This window comes from Periophthalmus magnuspinnatus, chromosome 18 (assembly GCF_009829125.3).
Source record: "Periophthalmus magnuspinnatus isolate fPerMag1 chromosome 18, fPerMag1.2.pri, whole genome shotgun sequence".
Taxonomy (NCBI): domain Eukaryota; kingdom Metazoa; phylum Chordata; class Actinopteri; order Gobiiformes; family Gobiidae; genus Periophthalmus; species Periophthalmus magnuspinnatus.
The window spans coordinates 6,505,940-6,527,797 of NC_047143.1; the positions used below are offsets into that span (position 1 = coordinate 6,505,940).

At 39.4% G+C, this 21,858-nt stretch overlaps 1 protein-coding gene across 1 annotated transcript in view; it reads left to right on the forward strand.

The window, feature by feature from the left end:
* Positions 1-20,895, forward strand: part of col4a5 (collagen, type IV, alpha 5 (Alport syndrome)) — a 62,495-nt gene extending 41,600 nt beyond the window's left edge. Inside the window, exons 28-49 of the mRNA XM_055228851.1 lie at positions 188-338; positions 2,600-2,713; positions 3,726-3,893; positions 4,006-4,095; positions 4,182-4,328; positions 4,403-4,501; positions 4,592-4,681; positions 4,762-4,901; positions 5,002-5,128; positions 5,274-5,453; positions 5,682-5,732; positions 6,239-6,424; positions 11,810-11,943; positions 12,715-12,787; positions 12,874-12,945; positions 13,922-14,050; positions 14,949-15,047; positions 15,730-15,942; positions 16,506-16,683; positions 17,202-17,316; positions 17,850-18,022; positions 18,279-20,895. Coding sequence (XP_055084826.1) covers positions 188-338; positions 2,600-2,713; positions 3,726-3,893; positions 4,006-4,095; positions 4,182-4,328; positions 4,403-4,501; positions 4,592-4,681; positions 4,762-4,901; positions 5,002-5,128; positions 5,274-5,453; positions 5,682-5,732; positions 6,239-6,424; positions 11,810-11,943; positions 12,715-12,787; positions 12,874-12,945; positions 13,922-14,050; positions 14,949-15,047; positions 15,730-15,942; positions 16,506-16,683; positions 17,202-17,316; positions 17,850-18,022; positions 18,279-18,360 — 2,811 coding nt within the window. The 3' untranslated portion in view covers positions 18,361-20,895. The remainder of the gene's footprint in view (positions 1-187; positions 339-2,599; positions 2,714-3,725; positions 3,894-4,005; positions 4,096-4,181; positions 4,329-4,402; positions 4,502-4,591; positions 4,682-4,761; positions 4,902-5,001; positions 5,129-5,273; positions 5,454-5,681; positions 5,733-6,238; positions 6,425-11,809; positions 11,944-12,714; positions 12,788-12,873; positions 12,946-13,921; positions 14,051-14,948; positions 15,048-15,729; positions 15,943-16,505; positions 16,684-17,201; positions 17,317-17,849; positions 18,023-18,278) is intronic.
* Positions 20,896-21,858: the final 963 nt, after the last annotated feature.

Below are 21,858 nucleotides of genomic sequence, written 5' to 3' on the forward strand. Positions count from 1 at the left end.
AAAACTTTTACTAAGTAAGGGTACTATTACTTCAACAAAAAATATTTTCAAGTAGGAGTGAAAATATGCTGTTAGAAAAGTACTCTTTTCTAACAACATTTTAAAGAAATTGAAAATAACAATTCCTTTAAAAAGTTACTGTAGTAAATGTAACTGAGTACTACCTCTGCATGTTTTCTGTCTATAGGGTGATCCTGGTTTTGGACTGCCTGGTCCTCCTGGTTTGCCTGGCGTTCCTGGATCAAAGGGAGCTCTTGGACCCAAGGGAGACCCTGGTTTTCCTGGTGGTCCTGGTGGTCCTGGGCGTAATGGATTTGATGGAGTCCCTGGAACTAAAGGTAAGGCATTCTGTGCCTGACTGTTTTTATTCATGGGTTCTAGCTTTCTGTTATAGCTGACATTTTGAGTATTCCATTAAACTTTGCCATGTTTAACCATGTTTTAGTTGTTTCTTATTGTTTCCTCATTTAAAATGTAGAAATTATAACATAATGATCCACGGGTGTCATATTATAACTACCGGTATATAGCAGACTGAAGCTCAATATGTCTTCTTTAAAGTCCTCAGGGTCTCATGTACATGTATATATCAGCTCAATGGTTTCTGTGATGGTTGAGGTGGCGGACCTCCAGGAAAGAGTCTCAGATATGAAAACTGGACCGCACCAGGCCCTGATATGATCCATGCCTCCTGGCTAAAAAATCTCACTGCTCTCCATGAGCGTCTGGCAGCACAGATGAACCATCTGCTAAGGAATAGGACTCACCCTGAATGGGTAACCAAACGGCGTACAATCCTCATCCAGAAAGATCCCTCAAAGGGCACAGCCCCATCCAACTATCGGCCAATAACCTGTCTCTCCACAACATGGAAGCTCATGTCAGGCATCATCACGGCTAAGATAACTGGATACATGGATCAATACATGAGCACAACACAGAATGGCATCGGCAAAGATACCAGGGGAGACAAACACCAGCTCCTGGTAGACCAAACATTTGCCCGAGACGGCAGAATCTGTAAGACCAACCTTGTGCACTGCCTGGATTGATTACAAGAAAGCCTATGACTCAATGCCACACACATAGATCACTGAATACCTGGAGCTGTACAACATCAACGGGACTCTAAGAGCCTTCATTGCAAACTCAATGAGGTTGTGGAAAACAACCCTTGAGGCCAATGGCAAGCCACTAGCACAAGTGACCATCAGATGTGGTATATACCAAGGAGATACACTGTCCACACTGCTGTTCTGCATAAGTCCTCAGCCAAATCATCAACAACACTGGCTATGGATACGGAGCCACCATCAGTCACCTCCTCTACATGGATGACATCAATCTGTACACTAAAAATGAGCGAGATATCAACTCACTGATCCACACCACCAGGATCTACAGCACAGACATTGGAATGTCATTCGGGCTTGAGAAGTGTAGCTGGATTGTGACAAAGATAGGGAAGGTAGTCCACACAGAAGAGGTCTCACTCCCAGAAGGAACAATAGCAGACATTGAGGACAGTTACAAGTACCTTGGTACCTCACAAGCAAATGGCAACCTTGAAAAGGAAACAAGGAAAGTAGCCACGGTCAAATACCTCCGACGAGTAAGGCAAGTCCTAAGGAATCAGGTCAATGGCAAGAACAAGACCTAGGCAATAAACAGCTGTGCCCTGCCAGTAATCAGATACTCAGCCGAAATCATAAGCTGGCCAAAGTAGGAGATACAGACCACAGACATTAGACCGAGACCTCTTGACCATGCATGCCAGGTTCCATCCCAAATCCAGCACCCTGAGACTGTACGCGAGCCGTAAGACAGGAGGCCGAGGAATAGTGAGTGTGAGAGCCACAGTCCAGGATGAAACATCCAAGATCCATAAGTATATGAAGGACAAGTCTCCAACAGATGACGTGCTAAGCCAATGTGAGAGTGATAGAGGCCTAGATCTACCACACCAGCACATAACTGCAGGGTGTAAGATGCTGGCAGGAAAAGCATACATGGAGCGGCATAATCAAGTGGTGGTCATAGTGTAAAGAAACATCTGTGCAGAGTACGGACTGGAGACCCTGAGGTCAAGGTGGGAAACACCTCCAAAGGTAGTGGAGAACCAACGGACATTGTGGTGGTGGATGAACAACAGAGCAAAGCTGTTGTGGTGGACATCACAGTACCAAGTGATGATAACATCAGGAAAAAGGAACATGAGAAACTAGAGAAATACCAGTGGCTCAAAGAAGAGCTGGAGAAGGTCTGAAAGGTGAAGGCATTGGTTTTGCCCGTGGTCATCAGAGCCCTGGGGGCAGTGACCCCCAAACTGGCGGAATGGCTACAGCAGATCCTAGGAAAAACATCAGACATCTCAGTCCAGAAAAGTGCAATACTAGGAACAGCAAAGGTACTGCACAGAACCCTCAAGCTCCCAGGCCTCTGGTAGAGGTCCCAAGTGTGTAAAAGTGGGGATGAAACCACCCGCGGAGGGTGAGGAGGAGATTTTTTTAAAAATACATAAATAATAGTTATCTTGACTTTACTTATCTTTAAAATAAAATGTCTTGACAGTCCGGTATTCCTTTGCTGTCTTCTGTAGGTGAAGCTGGTCTGCCTGGTATCCCGGGAGCTCGCGGCCCAGCCGGACCTCCTGCCCCTGGGTCAGTCGGAGTCCCAGGACCTCCAGGACCCCCTGGACCAATTGGTCCACCAGGTAAAACATCCAAGCGAAAAGCAATTATTTACTGAGGATTTTAAAGACTAGCTTGATATTTGTTTTCATGGTCCACATATAATATTTAAAGGTCCTATAATGTGCATTGGTTTGTTTAGTGAACTACTTTTTAGACAGCCAATCATGTATGGAAAACAACTAAAAGTAATTCTGAGCACACGGAATGCAATAATTGCCAGTAGGACGCACTGTGAAGAAACTTCATTATCACAATATGGTTAAAAACTCTAAATAGTCCAGTCAGCATAATATTGGACCTTTTTGTATTGTTGCATGTTTCATTAAATGTTTGATTTATTGTAAACTGAAGATTTATGCATGACCCACATTATCTCTGGTCTTGTTTGGGTGTTGGTTGGTGTGTGGGCTCCACTGCACCTATCTGAGTTTGAGGGTATAATTCTGGTTTACATGCTCTGACAGTTTGGTCTTTTATATGTCTATAAATAGGACTCACTGGATGCTATCAATATACTTTACATGCATGTCCATTTGAAACAATACCCTAATATTATCATTAGGTTTATAGTCATCTCTCCTTATCTTATGCAGCCTCACTGAGCACTGGTAACATCACAAACTGCCTTTTCTTGGAGAGCACAGCAGTTATTAACAGCACAGACCACGGCTCATGTCTCTAAGAGAAACGCACAGAGCAATAGAGCCACCCTGCTCCTGTCCTCTGTCTTGAACCAGCCACTGTTTACATACATGTTTGAATGCATTTAATCTTAATGCATTATATATTTTGTTCCTCTCATTTGGACTTGGCTTTACCCATCGCCCCTCGCGCTTTACACCACTCCCTTGTGATGCTCTGATGCCAAGGCGAGAAAGGTATTGTACCCCAGCAGGGGGCGCTCATAGTGCAGTCTAACAAATACATACCATACAAGAACTCGAGACACTTTATTATATTTTTTAATAAATATGTTAATTACAGACATGTTTAATGTGTTTTATGCAATGACTAACTGACAGTATAAAACAGGATACCCTGGAGGAAATGGAGCCAAGGGTGACCCCGGCCCCCCTGGTCTTGATATCCCTGGTCCGCCTGGAGACAGAGGCTCCCCAGGCTTCAATGGTGCTCCAGGACCCCCCGGAACCCCAGGACCCCCCGGAGGACCAGGACGCGACGGCCTGCCTGGTCTGCCAGGTAATACCTCTATAATACATAGTTTATCATTTATTATTATTATTAGTTTTCTTATTAGCTGTCAGACATATTTGATCAGTTCATTTATTTTCATTGGTGTGATTCTCGGCAGGGGCTAAAGGAGACATGGGCCCTGTCGGATCCCCTGGCCCAGCTGGAGGCCCAGGTGGCCCCGGAGGACCTGGAGGCCCTGGACCTAAAGGTAGTAATACCCGTATAATCATGGAATCAAGGCTCAATGTAATTTAACTTTAAGGTAATCTGAGTCTGAGTCTGTATTTCCTCCAGGTGAGCCAGGTTTCCCAGGCAGAGACGGAGTTCCTGGAGTTTCAGGATCCAAAGGAGAGAGAGGAGATCCCGGAGTCCAGGGACCTCCTGGACTCAGCCCCAGTTCAGTGACACAAAAGGGACAGAAAGGCGAGCCAGGCCCGCCAGGTACAGCCCAGCGTGAGAGGGTTTGTAAAAAGGGAGTGGAGTCTATTTAACTCTTCATATTGTTGTATTTTCAGGTTCTCCTGGTGTACCCGGACAGAAGGGCATCTCTGGTCTCCCTGGGGATGCTGGACTTCCAGGAGGTGATGGGCGGCCTGGTGTCCCAGGACCCCCAGGTATGACTGTAAAACAGAATACTCCAGTTTACTTATGTGCACCTCATATTCAGATAGAACATGTATCTAATGGGTGTTTCTGGTGCACAGGTCCCAAAGGAGACCCAGGTATTCCAGGTATTCCCGGTGGACCAGGAGGACCCGGTGCTAAAGGAGCCATGGGAGAAATGGGATTCCCAGGTCAGAAGACAGATACTAGACTTTTGACTTAATAACTTTATAAATCCATCACTCACTGTTTTAGTACTGTTTCCTGACAGGCCCCGGTGGACAGAAGGGCAGTCCTGGCCTGCCTGGTCGGCCCGGAGGTCCCGGACAGCCTGGAGCACCTGGTTTCCCCGGAGCCAAAGGTGAACCCGGATCAGCTGGAGTTGGGCCACCAGGAGTCCAAGGTCCCAAGGTACAGACTGTCATAGAGGAAGGGAGGGAAGATGCAACTACACTAGTGACTACATTATAACTAGCCTATATGCACCCACTTTTTTATTGTGCGTGTTTAGGGAGAAGCAGGGCAGCCTGGTTACCCAGGAACACCAGGACTTAAAGGAGCCCCTGGATCCTCTGGTCTGCCTGGTCTCCCTGGAGGTCCAGGGCCCAAAGGAGACCCCGGTCTTCCCGGATTCCAAGGTGTTTTTTTTTGTTCTTGTTTTATTGAATGACAAGAGTCAGATATCAAATCCAATCTTTTGTAAATTGTCTCTGAACATAACTTTATTGTGCTGTGACCAAACAACCAACTCGATACACACTGACTGAGGCTGTCTTCTTTCAGGTCCTCCCGGTATCCCTGGTCCCAAAGGTTTAGATGGAGGTCCCGGGGGCCCTGGACTCAACGGAGCCCCAGGAAGACCCGGCGAGCCCGGTCGACCAGGTGGACCCGGTCTTCCTGGGGAGAAGGGTCAGGCGGGACGTGACGGCATCCCAGGACCAGCCGGAGTCAAAGGAGAACCAGGTAACAGCAATATGCCAAAATGTATCTACTTAATGTTGTAAAAAAAAAAAAAAATGAGGCAAACAGAGATAACATTACAGATCCTATGAAGTGTTGAGTTTTTATTGGAATGGTATAGGTGCAATGTTTGTTTGTAATTGTATATTTTAGTATTCTTTAGTAAAAAAAAAAAAAAAAAAAAATGCTTGTAAAATTATTGTGAAAACTCATTTGTTCTTCTTCCTTTAGGTCTTCCTGGTTTTGGAGGTCCTGGTCCTTCTGGTCTTCCAGGTCTACCTGGTCAGTTAATGCACTTTTGTTCTTTACTTTACTTTACTTAATAGAGATAGACTGTATCTGCCAAACGTTATATAGGCTAATATTTGCACTTTTTTACTGTATTGGTTATTGCCCTTTAATCTTCAGCATAGGTTGATATTTTGTTTCGGCCGACCTGTTGGCTAAAGAATATGCAAGCTTTATTTAAACATTTTAGTGGGAGGAGATGCCTGCACAAAAGTGACTACACAACTCTTAAAGGTTTATGATATAAAAGGGCTGTGGGTGAGTTTGTAATAAATTTAAATTACCAATACACAAATTTTGTGAAAATAATAAAAGTTGGCCCTACATATTGGCAGAGCTGATTGACCATCCATTCCTCTGGATTTTAAACAATCAGTATCGGTATCATCGTAAAAATATATATTGGTCAATCTCTAAATCTCTACTATAACAATGCTCTTTTTAATATATAGTGCCCATAATAACCTGCTTAAACCTCTTCACCTGTTCCTTCTGTACAGGCGCAAAGGGAGACCCAGGGTTGCCGGGTCCTTCAGGTGCTCCTGGTTTCCCTGGACCCAAAGGAGAGGGTGGTTTCCCTGGTAACCCCGGCTCCCCAGGCCCCAGCGGTCCCCCTGGTCCCCCCGGTGTCCCCTTGCAAGGGCCCAAAGGACTCCAGGGACCCCCCGGACCACCTGGAAGAGCAGGTACATCACTAATACAGGAGGAGCTACGTACATGGTTGCTGTCTGGTTTAACATGAAATTCACCAAAAAATCACAAAAATTATTTAAATGTTTAAAAACTATAACATATCTTCTATGCTGAGATACTAGAAGATCCATAATAATTTAAATTGAATGAAAACTGTACCACTTCGTAATAAATGAATGGACAACAAACATGGGCAACTAGCAATATTAAACTTTAAATTTAAATATTTTCCATGTTTTGTTTTAACTGGTTAAATTAATTAATATTAACTACACTTTAATTAGCCTTGATAAAGCATGAACAAAGATGTAATTCCTAATGCACAGTTTATTAAGAATGATTCTGGCTTAGTATCCTAACCCTAACTTCTAACACCTTAATAAAGTAGTTACTAAGCCTGACTCAATTCAATATTTTGTTCATTATGAATGAAGTGTTTGTGCATGCTTTATTAAGGCTAATCAATGTGCAGCTATTATAAAGTGGTATAAACATTTCACATAGTAAAAAAAATGACTAAAACCAGACGGCAAACATGAGTGTGTTTACACGTCCAAGAGAGTTGATTTGCATGGGACGTCTATATGATCAAATACCACATTGTTTAAGATCACGTGAAGGGTTTAAATGGTCACAGTGTCTGTCCAGTCCATGTCCACACTGAGCACCAATGTTACATCTCAATGTTGGAGTCAATTGTCCACACGTTTGAGGCACCTTCTTCACTCCACCGAAGGGAAAACTATGATTTGTTTGTTTATCCACAGTTGTGATGTACAGTCAGGCACTGGACAGGCACAAATATGTGCCTGTCCAGTGTTTAAAAGATGTGCCTGTCCAGTGTTTATTTTAAATGATTTATTGGGAAACAGCAAAGCCAGCAACCAATTTAAACTGACAAGCAATACAAAACAGATATGGTTTTCTTTCTTTTTTTGTTTGTTTGTTAGTTTACTGAGCATACAGAGTGCAGTAAAGTAGGGCTGAAACAAGATAACTGATTAATCGCAACTAATTGATTATTATATACAGACTCCAAAACATAACACATGCTAAGAGAATAGGGTTTATGATGCAGACAGAGCAGGAATTACTGTAAAATTACACAGGGAATATGTCGAAATTGTGTTTTTAATGAACAACCAATTTTGTTGCAGATATACTCTAGCTTCATCTTGGTCAATTGTTTTAAAAATCTCATGCTCATCTCACAGCTTACAGGTCTTTCGCATGCTAAACAACTAATTGATTAATCAAAGGAATAACTGCCAGGTAAGTTACCAAAATAATCAATATCACAATTACAGACAATTTTACAAAGAACACAGCTAAACGCCAACACACAGATATATTTTTCTACTATAGGCAAAAGTCATTTTTATGAATAAAAATCTGATTGCTGTTGTCAGTTTTTAAGTCAGGCTTTGGCTTTGCTGTGTTTTGTTTCACATTGTCATCTGCATGATCACTATTTATTTGCACATGAATTTGTAAATATTGTAAACACAATGCTTAAATGAATGGACAACAAACATGGATATAAGGTAAAAATGTTTTTAATATAAATCTGCCCCTTAAAATTGCCATCTGCATTTTGCATAATTAGGTTTAAAGTGAGACTAAACACCTAAACACTGCCAACAACCACAGTTCAAATAGAGCTGCTAAACTGGGCAGTACCTGTAGGAATAAAGAAGAGAGTGAGAGGGGAGAAGGGGCGAGCAGTGTGATTGGCCTAACAGGTAACCACACTACAAACTCCACCCCTGCAGCCAGGTGTTTGTAATCAGAAACACCTGGTTATAATCAGGGCAATCCTGAGTGATGTCACCAGTTACTTAAAATTACAGAGGCCACTGAAGGCTTAGATTTTGGCAGTTTTGACCATAAAGCTGTAAATTTGCCTTGCTTGCACTAAATTTTCCAGAAATTACTAGGAACAGTAGACAATGCTATTAATGCACCACATACATAGTTATGTAGGGACAAAAAGTGGATTTCATGTTTAGTTCCACTTTAAAGTCTCGACTAATCCCAAGAACAAGGGAACAGGAAACAGGAAAGGGATCAGGAAAATGGGTTTTTGCCTATATAAACCTAAAGAAATTCACCACACCCTATTATTATAATAATATGATGCCTTACAAATTGTCTATCGTGTGATTAACTTCTTTTGTCCGTTAAGTTGCCAATGTTGTCAACTCATTAGCATTGTGTCAAGATAAATGTGATATGTCATAAAGTTTACTTCCTGTTCCCCGTGGCCCCGCCCCTTCCTATGATGTCATCGGCCCATGGCAGGTCCCACAGGTCAGAGCATCGACATAGACTTCTACAGCACAATGCCTGCCGTGCACTGGGTCTAATCTTATTTATGGAGGAAAATAATATATAATCACAAATTCAGACAATCAATCACTGCAACTGTCACTTTTTTTCTGTTTTATTTTCTCTTAAAAGTCATTTTTCTCTTTGACTTTCCCATGCACTCTGAAGATAGCTCACTGTTAAACAAGTAAGCACCTTCTAATCTCACAATAAGAAGATAGTTACCTACCAATCATCTATTACCATATTGATCTTGCACAAATAGCATTAGCAAACAGCATGTATTATTATTAATACACATTAAATATTTAAGGTCCTTTATTCTGTTTGAAAGGGTTAAGAGAGTTGTCTTGCATTCAATAAACGTACTTGCACCAAATATAGACCCTAGCCGCCTGGCTAGTTCCGGTTCTCCAAAAAACTGCAGAGCCGCAGTTCCCACTCCATTCATCATGTATTGGAAAGTAGCCGAGTCGTGCTAAAATAAATCAATATTTAAATATCAGGCAGACATTTACTACAATTTAAATACTTCACCTGTGTTTGTGTGTTGAAGCTAATTCTGCCTCAAATTAAAATGAATTAGTAATATTAACAATTCTACAATCTGAATGATTTTGCACAGAAAAACAATCAATTTGTCATTAGATATATTTTCATAAAATAGTTTTGTGTTCTGGGCATTTAGATTAGGTTAGCATTAGCATTAGCTTTGAGACACCAATACCTACTTGTATAAACAGTTTCCTCTGGTTATGCGCTTACATTGTTGTAAAAGTTGTAACATGCCATCTGTGATCATCCATTCATAACTTGCTGTCCACTTTCTGATATTTAAATATCGATTTATTTTAGGTAAATCCTCACAGAGAATGAACGATGTGGGAAGAGCAGCTCCTCTCTTTTTGAGAGAGCCGGAACTAGCCGGGCAGCTTGGTGAAAAGGGCCTAAAGTATCAGTATATGTAGTATTATCCTGATATTAAACTAACCATTATGAGGAGGCAGTGTGTTGCAGATTTGCTACTCTCTAATAATGTCCTGTTAAACTTGTAAAAAACTCACCAGTGACTGCCTAAGTCAAGTCAATTTTATATCATTTTTTTCCCATAAAATAAAAAGAATTATATTAAAAATTTTGAGGGCTGAGAGCTAAAATTGTTTATCTTTTTTCTGAAACTTTACATACCACTAAGTTATTAAAAGATTTTTCATATTATTATTATTTATTCTTTACCACATAGACCTGTGGGAAAAATAAATTATATTTTTTTATTGTTCAATTCTTTAATTGTTGAGCTTCATTTTCCATGTTGAATGCATCGAAATAGAGCAAATGATTATGGCCTATGTAGTCCACAGTTATATTATGATATAACCAATCGATCCCTCGTAGGGTTGTCAAAAGTATCGAAACTAGATACTCATTTGAGCAAGTATTGATAGTGAAAAAGTCACAGTCACAGGACAGAAAAGAACCTTTCCTGAATAGCTTTAGAATGATCTTGAACTGTATCAGAATGTTAAGCATACGCCTATGGGCCACTATGGAACCTACATGGATGACTGAGGGCTTACACAGATATTAGTCTAAATAAAGAATCTGTAGTATCAAATCTATTCCACAGTATCGAGAACAAGTTTGAAATTTTACCATTGTGACAACTCAAGTCTCTAAAAAAAGCAGAATAAAGGATTGCTAAATGTGTTAAATATAATTCTTATATTCAGTCACTGTCCACTTTCACCATCACTCACTGTCATGTATTTTCATTTCAATACCTATTAAGCTTCATAGAAAATATTTTTGTTTTTATCTGTCTGAACTGTTTTCCCTGTGTCCCATGCCTTCACTGCGATTCTGCTTTACCGGGAATACTTGGATTCGTAGGTCCTGCAGGTTAGACTCCAGTGGTCATTGAATGTGTTTGTATATTGTTGTTGTTTTTTTTTGTAAAATTGATATGTTTAATTTCATTTGTTTATATTTTTAATTTCATATAACATTGCAAGGAAACTGTGGTTATTTTTGCGTATTTGCATAGCTTGACCATCTATATTCATTCACACAAGCAATTCATTAGTATGAGAAAGACCCTCCTATAGACAAATTAACAACAAAAAGGCTTAACACGACATTCTATTCTTGGGTTTTGAGTTAAAACACTTATCTCATATCTTAAATAATTTATATATAATTTTTAAAAACTAACATGGTTGGAAAAGTATTGCATTGTTTAGGACTCTTAAAGGTGTACAATCTAACTTTTCTGGTAGAGATTTCACCACCTGCTTGACTCCATGAAGATGTTTTTGCTTGGCTTGGAATGTTCCACAGTATGGCATTAAAAATATCTCCATGGAGACAAGCAGGTCATGCAAAGTTACAAGTTAGATATGTGGAGAGGCAAGTGTGCTCATGAATATATGTTTTTCATGGTATTTCTGGGCAATAAAAACACCTGTAATTGAATAAGATGAGCACGTGGTGGTGGTGGCAACACCAGAAAAAAATACATATTGCACCTTTAACACTACCATGCGTAAGTTTATTTGATTTTTTTTTTACCAGTAAATGACAGATATGAAACCTGTCCTTCCCTCACCTGGCCCCTCCCTCCTTCCCTCCTTTGTTCAGACTCCCCCGTGCTCTCTGGTCTTATGTCTGGCCAAAGCTGCCACACTATCAGACAGCAGGGCTATGAGAGAATACAAGAGGGGGAGTTGGACAGACATGGTAGCTTTAAGTAAAATTATAAATTATGATCTGAAGAAATATGCAAAAAAAACAAAAAAATGTAATTAATTAAAATTACATTGTTCAAAAGATTTCACACATTTTTGTTCTTGCTGTCCATACTAGATTAAAAGTTCTTTACTTGTCATTCCAACATTTGAAAAAAAAAAAAGGGTTGATCTAAAAGAAGATAAGAGCAATAAGATTAGCAAGATTTGCATTAGCAGTAACATCAGTCAATAGGACGAGTAGCACGGACAGCAGTATAAGGCAAAAAAAGTCCTATGTTTAATTGTGCTTTTGTGGGTGTGTAGGTCCAGCTGGTCCACAGGGTCCCCGTGGTCCTCCAGGAATTGGAGGAGTTAAAGGAGAGAAGGGCATCCCTGGAGCCCCAGGAACACCAGGCTTCCCTGGGCAGAAGGGAGACCCCGGCAACCCTGGTTTCTCGGTGAGCACCTTCAAATGTACTGTGGGTTAAAATGACAATTTTCCAGTTTTGTAATACAAGATTTTGACCAGATTATCCTGTCCTAGTTGTTTGTATAGGTCTGTTTCACTTGGAGCTATCAGATTATTTTTTTTCCAAGTTTATTCATTTTGTATCAATTATAGTCTCTCCATTGACAGACACTTAGAAGACACATATTGTGCTTTTCTGTGTGCTATATAGTTATAATCTATGATACGCATGGATCATTATGTTATGATTTTGACATTTGAAATTGCAATATTGATCTAAAATTACTGAAATAAAGCAAATAAAATAATAGAAACAAGTCCACTGACATCCACGTTAGAAAACTGTGGTGCCCAATGGGAGCTGATATTGCTGTGAATGTCATCAAAACAAAGAGCTGTATATCTGTCGAACCTACTATGGATAGCTATAGATCAGGCTATGGAGTAATGGATTTTTAAATTTTTTTTATTTGTACCAAAAAGAAATTAAAATTGGAGAACTAAGTACAGAGCAGTGGGCGTGTACCGGTCACTATTAAAATGGGGGTTGATGGGAGCAATGACATCTTGAATACAAGGGGTATCAAGAATACTACATGAATCACTCTAAATACAACTTTGAGATGGTAAGTGAGAAGTGAAACGACTAGAACATGGTTAAATGCTCTGATAAGGCAATTTTGCATAATAGGTCTGCATTAAGATAATATCTGTAGAGCGTGCCAACTAATTTGAAATAACCAAACTTGTACTATTCCAGGGTCCATCTGGTTTGCCTGGTGGTCCTGGTTTGAAGGGTGATATCGGTCTGCCTGGTGTTCCTGGATTCCCTGGTCAGTATTAAATCACATCTTTAATTGAAAAACGTACTATCCTCTTTAAACTGAAAAATTTAATTTGTGTTTGTTTTTTTTACCAGGACCTAAGGGAGACCCTGGACTTCCTGGTGCTAGTGGACTTCCTGGAGACCGTGGAGACGCTGGTCCTGTTGGTAAGTATAGGGCTGTCAAAAATGATGCCCAGAAAGTCATTGATACTAAAACTATTATCAAAACTAGATTTTCATTTGACCAAGTATCGAATCTTATGAACTTTTTCAAAAGTCCTCAAACTAAACATTAGTTAGTTATCATTAGTTGTTGATAAAAATGCATTATATTTTATACAGGTGTGATTATAATATTTTGATTTGTCCTATTCTAGTCCAGATGTACTTCCATGTTTAAAGAGAAGACGTGCACAACCAAAATTCTCAGTAATGTGCAAGACTGCAAAAAAGTAGCAAGAAACACAGATGTATTAGCTCCCAGTTATTTTTTTGTTAAACCTGCTTAGTTAAAGGTTAAATCATAGTTTATTCCTGCTTTTGATGTGGCGTGTGTACATTTGAACCCTTAGATTTGTTTTGTTAGGAAACAATAAATAAGTACAATAAAACAGCTAGGGGATTCTACATGTATGTCTATGCTAGAATGTTCAGCAGTTACTATGGTGACACAATGCACACACACATACACACACAAACATACAGCCAAAAAAGTTTTAATATAAAATTTATTTAAACGACACAAATCAGGAACCTGTAATCATGGACTGTTCATGGCCCAGTTTAGGTGTTTGATTTTCAACAAAAAAGGTGAAAGTGACTAACTAAAAAACTGGGCTAATGCTAGCTAGCTTGTGACTATAATATTAAGTGAGAGGGACTTGTTTAACAACACAAATTATCTCACGTGTTGCGATTCCATCAAACTCAGTTCATTATAGTCAGATTGACTGTTAAAACTAAGCCCAGATTAAAGTCAACAGAGCTTTAGTCAAAGCAGTGCTTAGAGTTAGCAACACACCCAAGGGAATGTTGATGACATCAGCTACAAAATATCAATAAACACATTTCCGGGTCTAGAGACACTTCTGAGCTGCATCAAACTTTTAGAACCCCAAATTTACATTCCTTTCTTTCCCAGGTCCACCCGGTGACCCTGGTGTTCCTCCAACCCCCATCGTGGTGAAGGGAGAGCGGGGCCCTCCTGGTCCTCAGGGTCTGCCTGGAGGTCGTGGGCTGCCTGGTGCTCCTGGCCGTGAGGGACTCCCAGGTAAGGACAGGAACCACTGATGGTGTTTTAATACTGTTACTAGCCCTTTTTTGGCAACTTAGTGTGCAAACTAGTTTGTGCGTCTTTCTGGTCAAAAATGACAAAATCTAAATTTTATAATAACAACAATAATAATAATATTAATAATAATGGCTTGTCAAAGTCTCTCAGAGCTCTACACTATAGTCATTATTCATTCATTTCCACACTTGGTGATGGTAAGCTACTATTGTAGCCACAGCTGCCCTGGGGCAGACTGACGGAAGCTAGGCTGCCAATCTGCGAAATCGGCCCCTCCGACCACTTGGTCCGAGGAGGACGCAATCCTCCGACCTTCGAGTTCGGGGACCAACACTCTAACCACTGAGCCACTGTCACCATAAATTTATGCTGCCTTCAGTAGCCTCTGAAATTTCAAGTACTTGATGACATTAATAACATACTTAAAGTGGGTCTAAACACCTAAACTCTACCGACAACCACATTTCAAATTAGCTGAACTGGGAATTTCTGAAATTGCACTGGCCACTGGAGGCAGCACACACTCAGTTTTTTAATACAAAGCTGCAAATGTACCTTGTTTGCACTAAATTTGACAAAAAATTACTACTGTAAATATTGTAAATAATGTTATTAAAAAAACATATACAGAATTTAGTAGCAAACATTGATTTAGTGTTTAGTTCCACTTTAAAGGGAGAGGGGATTGAAAACAATTGGCATTTTTCATTAACATGCTCAGCTAGGGGTAAATTTGTTAAAATGTTAACGTCGTATCTGAGGACAAGGGTACGTCAGGTTTATAAAACTTGAAATAAACATTCCACATACTTTACTTTTAGGGTAATTGCAAGAGGATGTATTGTCTTATGTTGGTGTTTTGTGTTTGCAAATGTAGGAGCCCCTGGAGAGCCTGGAGACCCTGGTCCCGAGGGCACCCCTGGCTTCAGTGGTCCCCCCGGCAGAAAGGGAGACACGGGACCAGCCGGACAGCCAGGTTAATACAACACCTGCTACTAAAATCTACTGCAGAGTAGGGTCGAAAATCACATACTAATTTATGCTAAAACTAAACACTAATTTGAGCAAGGATCAATACTTTCACATTCACAAGACAGAACCTTTCTTGAATAGCTTTAGAAGTATCTTGAGCTGTATCAGAACAAGTACCACAGATGAGTATACGCCCATGCACCACTATGGAACCAACTTTTTTATTATCATTGTGGTATCAAAATCAGTACTAAATATCAAATATATTCCTTAGTATCGAAATCAGGTTTAAAATTTTTGTATCTTGGCAACACTACTAACAAGAATTTAGCGCAGATAAATAAAAAGTATTTATAGTAGTTTCAGTTCGTATCCCAATTGTATATATGAGATTTACACCATTTATTTTTCACAATAAATATTTTTGATTTTCTGAGTCTCAAATAGTCAAAGATCTGGTGCCCGCCAGGTTGAGAACCACTGATCTACAGTATCATTCACATTTTAGTACTGCTCTGGAGTTGATTCATTCTAGTATAGTCCAGACTACTTTACTTTACACTTTGCCAATCAACCAACCAGACGGCTTTTATTTGAAAAAACTTTGTATTTAATAAGACAAAACAATCTGTTGAAGTTAAACATTGGCTTTAGTGTAGCTAACCACTGCATGCGTTTTCTTTCAGGGTCTCGAGGTTTGCCTGGTCCTCCTGGCTCCGACGGGCCCCAGGGTCCCCCAGGTCTGCCTGGCTCTGTGTCTGCTGCTCACGGTTTCCTCATCACGAGACACAGCCAGTCCACAGAGGTGCCCTTCTGTCCAGAGGGCAGTAACCTCATCTATGATGGCTACTCTCTGCTCTATGTACAGGGCAATGAACGGGCACATGGACAGGATCTGGGTACGGCTCACACAATGCCCAAGTTAGACAGAGGGATGCCACAATAGACAGTAAAATCATTTAAAAAAAAGTTCACATTTTGCATAATTATGATAATAATCTTGGATGTGAGAATTGTGACACAAAACTCCAATTCTTACATGCTTAGTTATCTTAAACACAAGAGTGACATTGTGGTTAGAAAGAAAAAGTGCACATGACAGGTTAGAGAGATAAATGTAGAGCACTCCCCGGGGTGATGTCATTGCAAAGTATCAATTATAAGATAGAACATTGTGGCAGTCATCTTGTGAGTGGAGCAAGAGCAAAATTCATATTGAAAATAATCTAAATATAGGGCCAATACCTGTCACATTTTTAATTTTTATTATGAAAATTAATATTTGCCCTAAAACACTGCACCTAAATGTATTTTTCAAACTTTGGTTTGGTAGAACATGGGCATTAGATAAAGTACATATTCAAAAAGCTCAGTTATCAAAGTATCAAAGGGGAAATTATAATTGAAAAGCCATTGATGACATAGATAACATTTTTTTCTCATATTTCTCCTCGTTTTCCAGGTACTGCCGGCAGCTGTCTCCGGCGCTTCAGCACAATGCCCTTCATGTTCTGTAACATCAACAACGTGTGTAACTTTGCCTCTCGTAACGACTACTCGTACTGGCTCTCCACACCTGAACCTATGCCCATGTCAATGGCCCCCATCACCGGAGAGGGCATCAAACCTTATATCAGCAGGTATCTAAACTAGTGTTCAATACTAACATTTCAAACTCAGTTTCAGTACTGAGGAATAGTCTCAGTATACTCAATACCAATTCCTATACCACGATTATAATAAATAAAAAAAACCCCACACATTTTCTTTTGGCAATAGAAGGTGACTTTGAACATTAAATCATAGTACTTTCTTTGATATCCCCATGTGGAGTTATATCTGTGTAATCTTGTGTGGTGTGGTCTATAGACTACACTTCTATAGACCACACCACTTCTATAGATACAGCTCAAAGAAAAATTTTTTCCCGTGAATGTGACTTTTTTAGTATTGATACCTGTTCAAATGAGTATATAGTTTCGATACTAGTTTTAGTATCTGATTTACAGTACCTTTGACAACCTTAACCTGATCTACCCTGTCATATGGATTTATATTCATATTGTCATTTGCAAAAAAAAGTAATTTACGTCAGTCACTCACTCTTGGCTGTAGCTCTGTGCCTGTTTAAATGAAAAACATATGTGTGTGCTTACAGGTGTGCAGTGTGTGAAGTGCCAGCTATGGTGATTGCAGTCCACAGCCAGACCATTCAGATCCCCTCGTGTCCCGCCAACTGGGAGGCACTCTGGATCGGATACTCCTTTATGATGGTACTCTGTCTTTATATTATGAGATGTATGGCCGTATTCTGCCCCCGGTCTTAACAGAGCATTAATGAGGGGGCATGTCAGGGTCTTGCTGCCGCTACTTATACGATGCTAACGTTGCCCTACGAGGTTGTACGAAGCCCCACAATGTCAGTATGCATACTGTAAGCCTGTGCACGTTTAGGTAGTGAGGATTCAGATCAGAGAAAGTACTTTTAGGTGTAAATCAACTGGATTTCAGCACTGAAACTTGCGTCCCAAATGAGAGACTCACTTTAAGCTCATTCTGCTTTCTGATTGGATAAACCTCAAATTATAATATCAACAAATTCATTTCCAATGTTTTTGTAATCTAGCTAATTATTATGAGTAAAAGCAGTATTGGATTTGAATATATTTACCTAGTATCTGGGAACGATATGCCATGTTTAAGAATTTAATATAAAAATTGCACAGACTGTTCTTTTAAGCTGTGATCTTGGTTCATATATATGTTATCTCTCCGGTGACCTCACCCCTCTCTCTGTACTCCTTAGCACACCAGCGCGGGGGCAGAGGGCTCAGGACAGGCCCTAGCTTCACCTGGCTCTTGTCTGGAGGAGTTCAGGAGCGCTCCGTTCATCGAGTGTCATGGCAGAGGCACATGTAACTATTATGGCAACTCCTACAGCTTCTGGTTGGCCATTGTAGAACAGAACGAGATGTTCAGGTAAAGACTTAAAAATACTACTGTTGGTTCTCAACAGTGTCTAGACATACATAAATTAAAGATGCACTATGTTACTTTTCTGGTGGGGGTGATCTGCCACCTGTTTGTCACTATGCAGATGTTATCGCTTTGCCTAGAGTGTTCTCCAGTTTGTAACATGATACATAGAAAATAAACAAATAGGTTTTCAGAGTTAAATGTGTTATCCGTCATTATTTTCTCTCTTTGGATGACCGACCCCTCTGTACTCCTCCAGGAAACCCCAGTCGGAGACGTTCAAAGCGGGTAACCTCCGGGCTCGCGTCAGCCGCTGTGTGGTGTGTATGAAGAGGACGTAACGCTCTCGGCTCTGAGCCCCTCCCCTCGCCATGTCGCCCAAAAGAGAAAACAACAAAACCATCGCAGAAGAAGACGAACTACGAATGTTGGCCGCGACACTTCTGTTGTCACCGTGGCGATAAGGCTTTGGAAACCCTGGTGCATCGTCTTCCTGAAAACTTAAACTAAAACAATGGTGCTACTGTGCAACACAGCTTCATAAAAAAGATAAAAACTGACTTAAATATTTCTTAACTTTAGTCTTTGTTTTTCCTAAGAAGTACCTCAAATGAAAGCAGAAATGATCCACTAAAGGTGCCATAATGGAAGTGTGACAACAAAGTGCTTTTCTTTTCCTTTTGTCTCAATGGACTCTTTCTGTTTTTCTGGCCTTGGCTACACCAGTCACTGCTTCCTTCACTTAGATTTCTTCATGTAAATAATCGTGAGTACATTTCCACTTAGGCCTGTCATGATAACAAATTTTGAAGTGTGATATAGTTATTTTGAAGATATTTATTCAATACTCCACAGCTCCAGTCATATCGCTGTACATCAAAATAACAAAGAATCTCACTTTCACTAGTAAGAAAAGAAAAAGAAAAAAAAAGTACCAAAATCTACAACCCCCAAAAATCCTTACTCCATATATCATTTCTAAAGTTGATATAGTAATTATCGTGACAGGCCTATTTCCACTGTCACAAACAAACAGTAAACAGTGGCTTTCAAACAGGGTGGCAAGTAACAACTTACAACTACGTACAGAACAGCAGTGAAGTAGATTTTTAGGGTGCGTTCACACTTAACATCTAGACCACATACAAAGCCAAACCAGGTCTACCATGGACAAACCAGGACTCAACAGGGACAAGTGTGAACGCACCCTTAGCCATGTAACTATACTTTTACTTGAGTACAAACTTTCAGTACTCTTTCCACCACTGCTTTCAGACTTATTCAACTATACTCTTAAAATACTGTAACATGCACATACTTGTAGCCTGTTTTGTTTTTTTTTGTTCTTTTTTTTTTTTTACTTTTCATGTTGGTGCAACACAAATGTGATTCTTAACAAACTTCTACCTACTATATATATATATTTTCTTATATTTTTGTTTTGTTTTGGGCCTAATTGATGAGGAGTGAACTGTTTCCATGGTTACCAAATCGGCACTTTGAACTTCCAAACATCCGATAAGAGAGATGCACTGACTTTAGGCTTTGCTTTAGAGACTCGCTGCAAACAATATATCGACATGAGTTAAAATCACTTGAATTCAGAATAATCCTAGTCTAATTTATTTAATTAGTTGGTCAACATTTTTTGTTGGTTTCAGCATTTTAAAATTTGTTTTTATTTCATGAGAGCGCTGTGAAGGGAGAGTGACTTGGAGCAAAGGGAGGGGGTGACAAAGCATCAAAAACAACTTAGAAAACATGTTAATGTGTTGTTTTTAGTGAATATAGCATTTTCAAAACAATAAAAGGTAACATGGTGATATAAATATGTTCTGTGTTAGCAGTTAATACCCCATAGAAGTGTAATTCTCCCTCACCTTAAAATAAGAAAGATATGTTGAAACTTGACCAACAAACTAAATGCAGTGATATTTTGAATTCCAAATTTTAACTTATGTTGAAATATGTATTTTTGCAGTAGCTTTTAATTTTTATTTTTTTTTTTACTGTTGTTCTATCTTTTGTATCTCCATGGATTTTCTGTCTTGTTCGTTACATTTGCTGGTACTAACTCTGCCGTAGCCCGCTTTCTAACACCTGCGTCTTAACTTTTTTCTCCTTTTTGTAAGTAATAATGTGTATATTGTGTAAAACACCTTTTGTTTTTAGCGTGATAGTTAGCGAATCAGCTGTTTGTATTTTTTTAATTTTTGACAATAAAATTACATACTATGCTCACTGACACACATCCACGCATATTGTACAAAGGCTTCTATGAATGAAACAGTATTTTATATATAATAATAATAATAATAATAATAAATATATATTTGAAAACAAAGATAAAAGATGGTATATAGATTTTATTTGGCTGTGGGACTGTGTTTTTTTTTTTTTTTTGACTGCATTCACCCACAAATACAGCTACTACTGAGCACTGACGGGCCAATTCCTTCAAATGTTTTTAACAACATTTTGTATTGTAGAATATTTTTTTTTTTTTTATTAAAATGGGAGTTGCTTCTTTAGATAGTCTGATTATCGGGGAATGAAATAAAGGATAAAAATCACTATTATTTGTAAGGTGGGTAATAGTTGATGTCCACTGCTTTTACAATACCACTTGAATATAGCCAAATGGTACAAACTTGAGCCTATTGAAAAGCATTGAACAAGACACACACTTGCTCTTGATGTACTGTAATTTGGAGCGGTTCTGGGGAGAATGTTACTTTTTTCCTGTGATTTTTTTTATGAATTTGTCAACCTGGGGTGCGATAATGAAAAATGTGTATTAATTTCTTTGTTTTTTTGTTCTGTTTTCAATGTTATGTTATCCAGAAGTTGTTATAAACTTTTAAGACTGAAATAAATACCATGTCCGAATGTTGTCTTCTCAAATATGCCTCAAATATACTTAAAGTGTGTGGGGTCTGGAGGTATAAGGAACAGTGTGATTGGTTTAACAGGCATCCACACTTCAAACTCCGCCTCTGCAGTCAGATGTTTGTAATCAGAAATACCTGGCTGTTTTTAGGGCAGTCCTGAGTGATGTCACCAACTACTGGGAATTGCAAAGGCCACTGGAAACAGCAGAAACTTAGATTTAGGCACTTTTAACCTGCAAATTGAACTAGTTTCTCTATGCCACACCACCTAAAATGGTGTGGCATAGAGAAGTGGTAATATAAAGCTACAGAGGCATAGAAGTAATAACTAGTACTCAGGTTAAAAGTGCACTATGTAACTTTTCTGGTGAGGATCCCGCTACTTGCTTGTCTTCACGGTGATGTTATTGCTTTGTCTGGAAATTTCACAGTGGGTCATGAAGTTACATGTTAGATTAGTAGAAAGGCAAGCAGACTTACAGTAAGAATGCATGTATGGATATTAGATTAATGCTATACTACGAAACTTTCCAGGCTAATTTTGCGCAGTGGATCTATGGTTTTCAAATGTAGTCCAGTGAGGTTCATCTTGTCCTCCGTTAATTTATTTGAATAGATTATTTTTTCAGACCAAGCTTTAGTTTGTTTTCATACCTGACTGTTTCAACTCAGAGTGGTCACGTGATGTTGCTGTGACGCATCTGGTCAGTTGATTTAGACGTGAATAGATCCATGAATTAAACAGGTTTTGGTGCTGTTTTCCTAACTGGGATAAGTCAGACTACCAATGGCGCTGTACTTCTACTTTGTACTTCTGTTTTTAAGTAACATTACTCTTACTTTGGTACAATTTTTGGCTACTGTACCCACCTCTGTAACAACCTACTACTACTACTACTACTACTACTACTACTACTACTACTACTACTACTACTGCTGCTGCTGCTG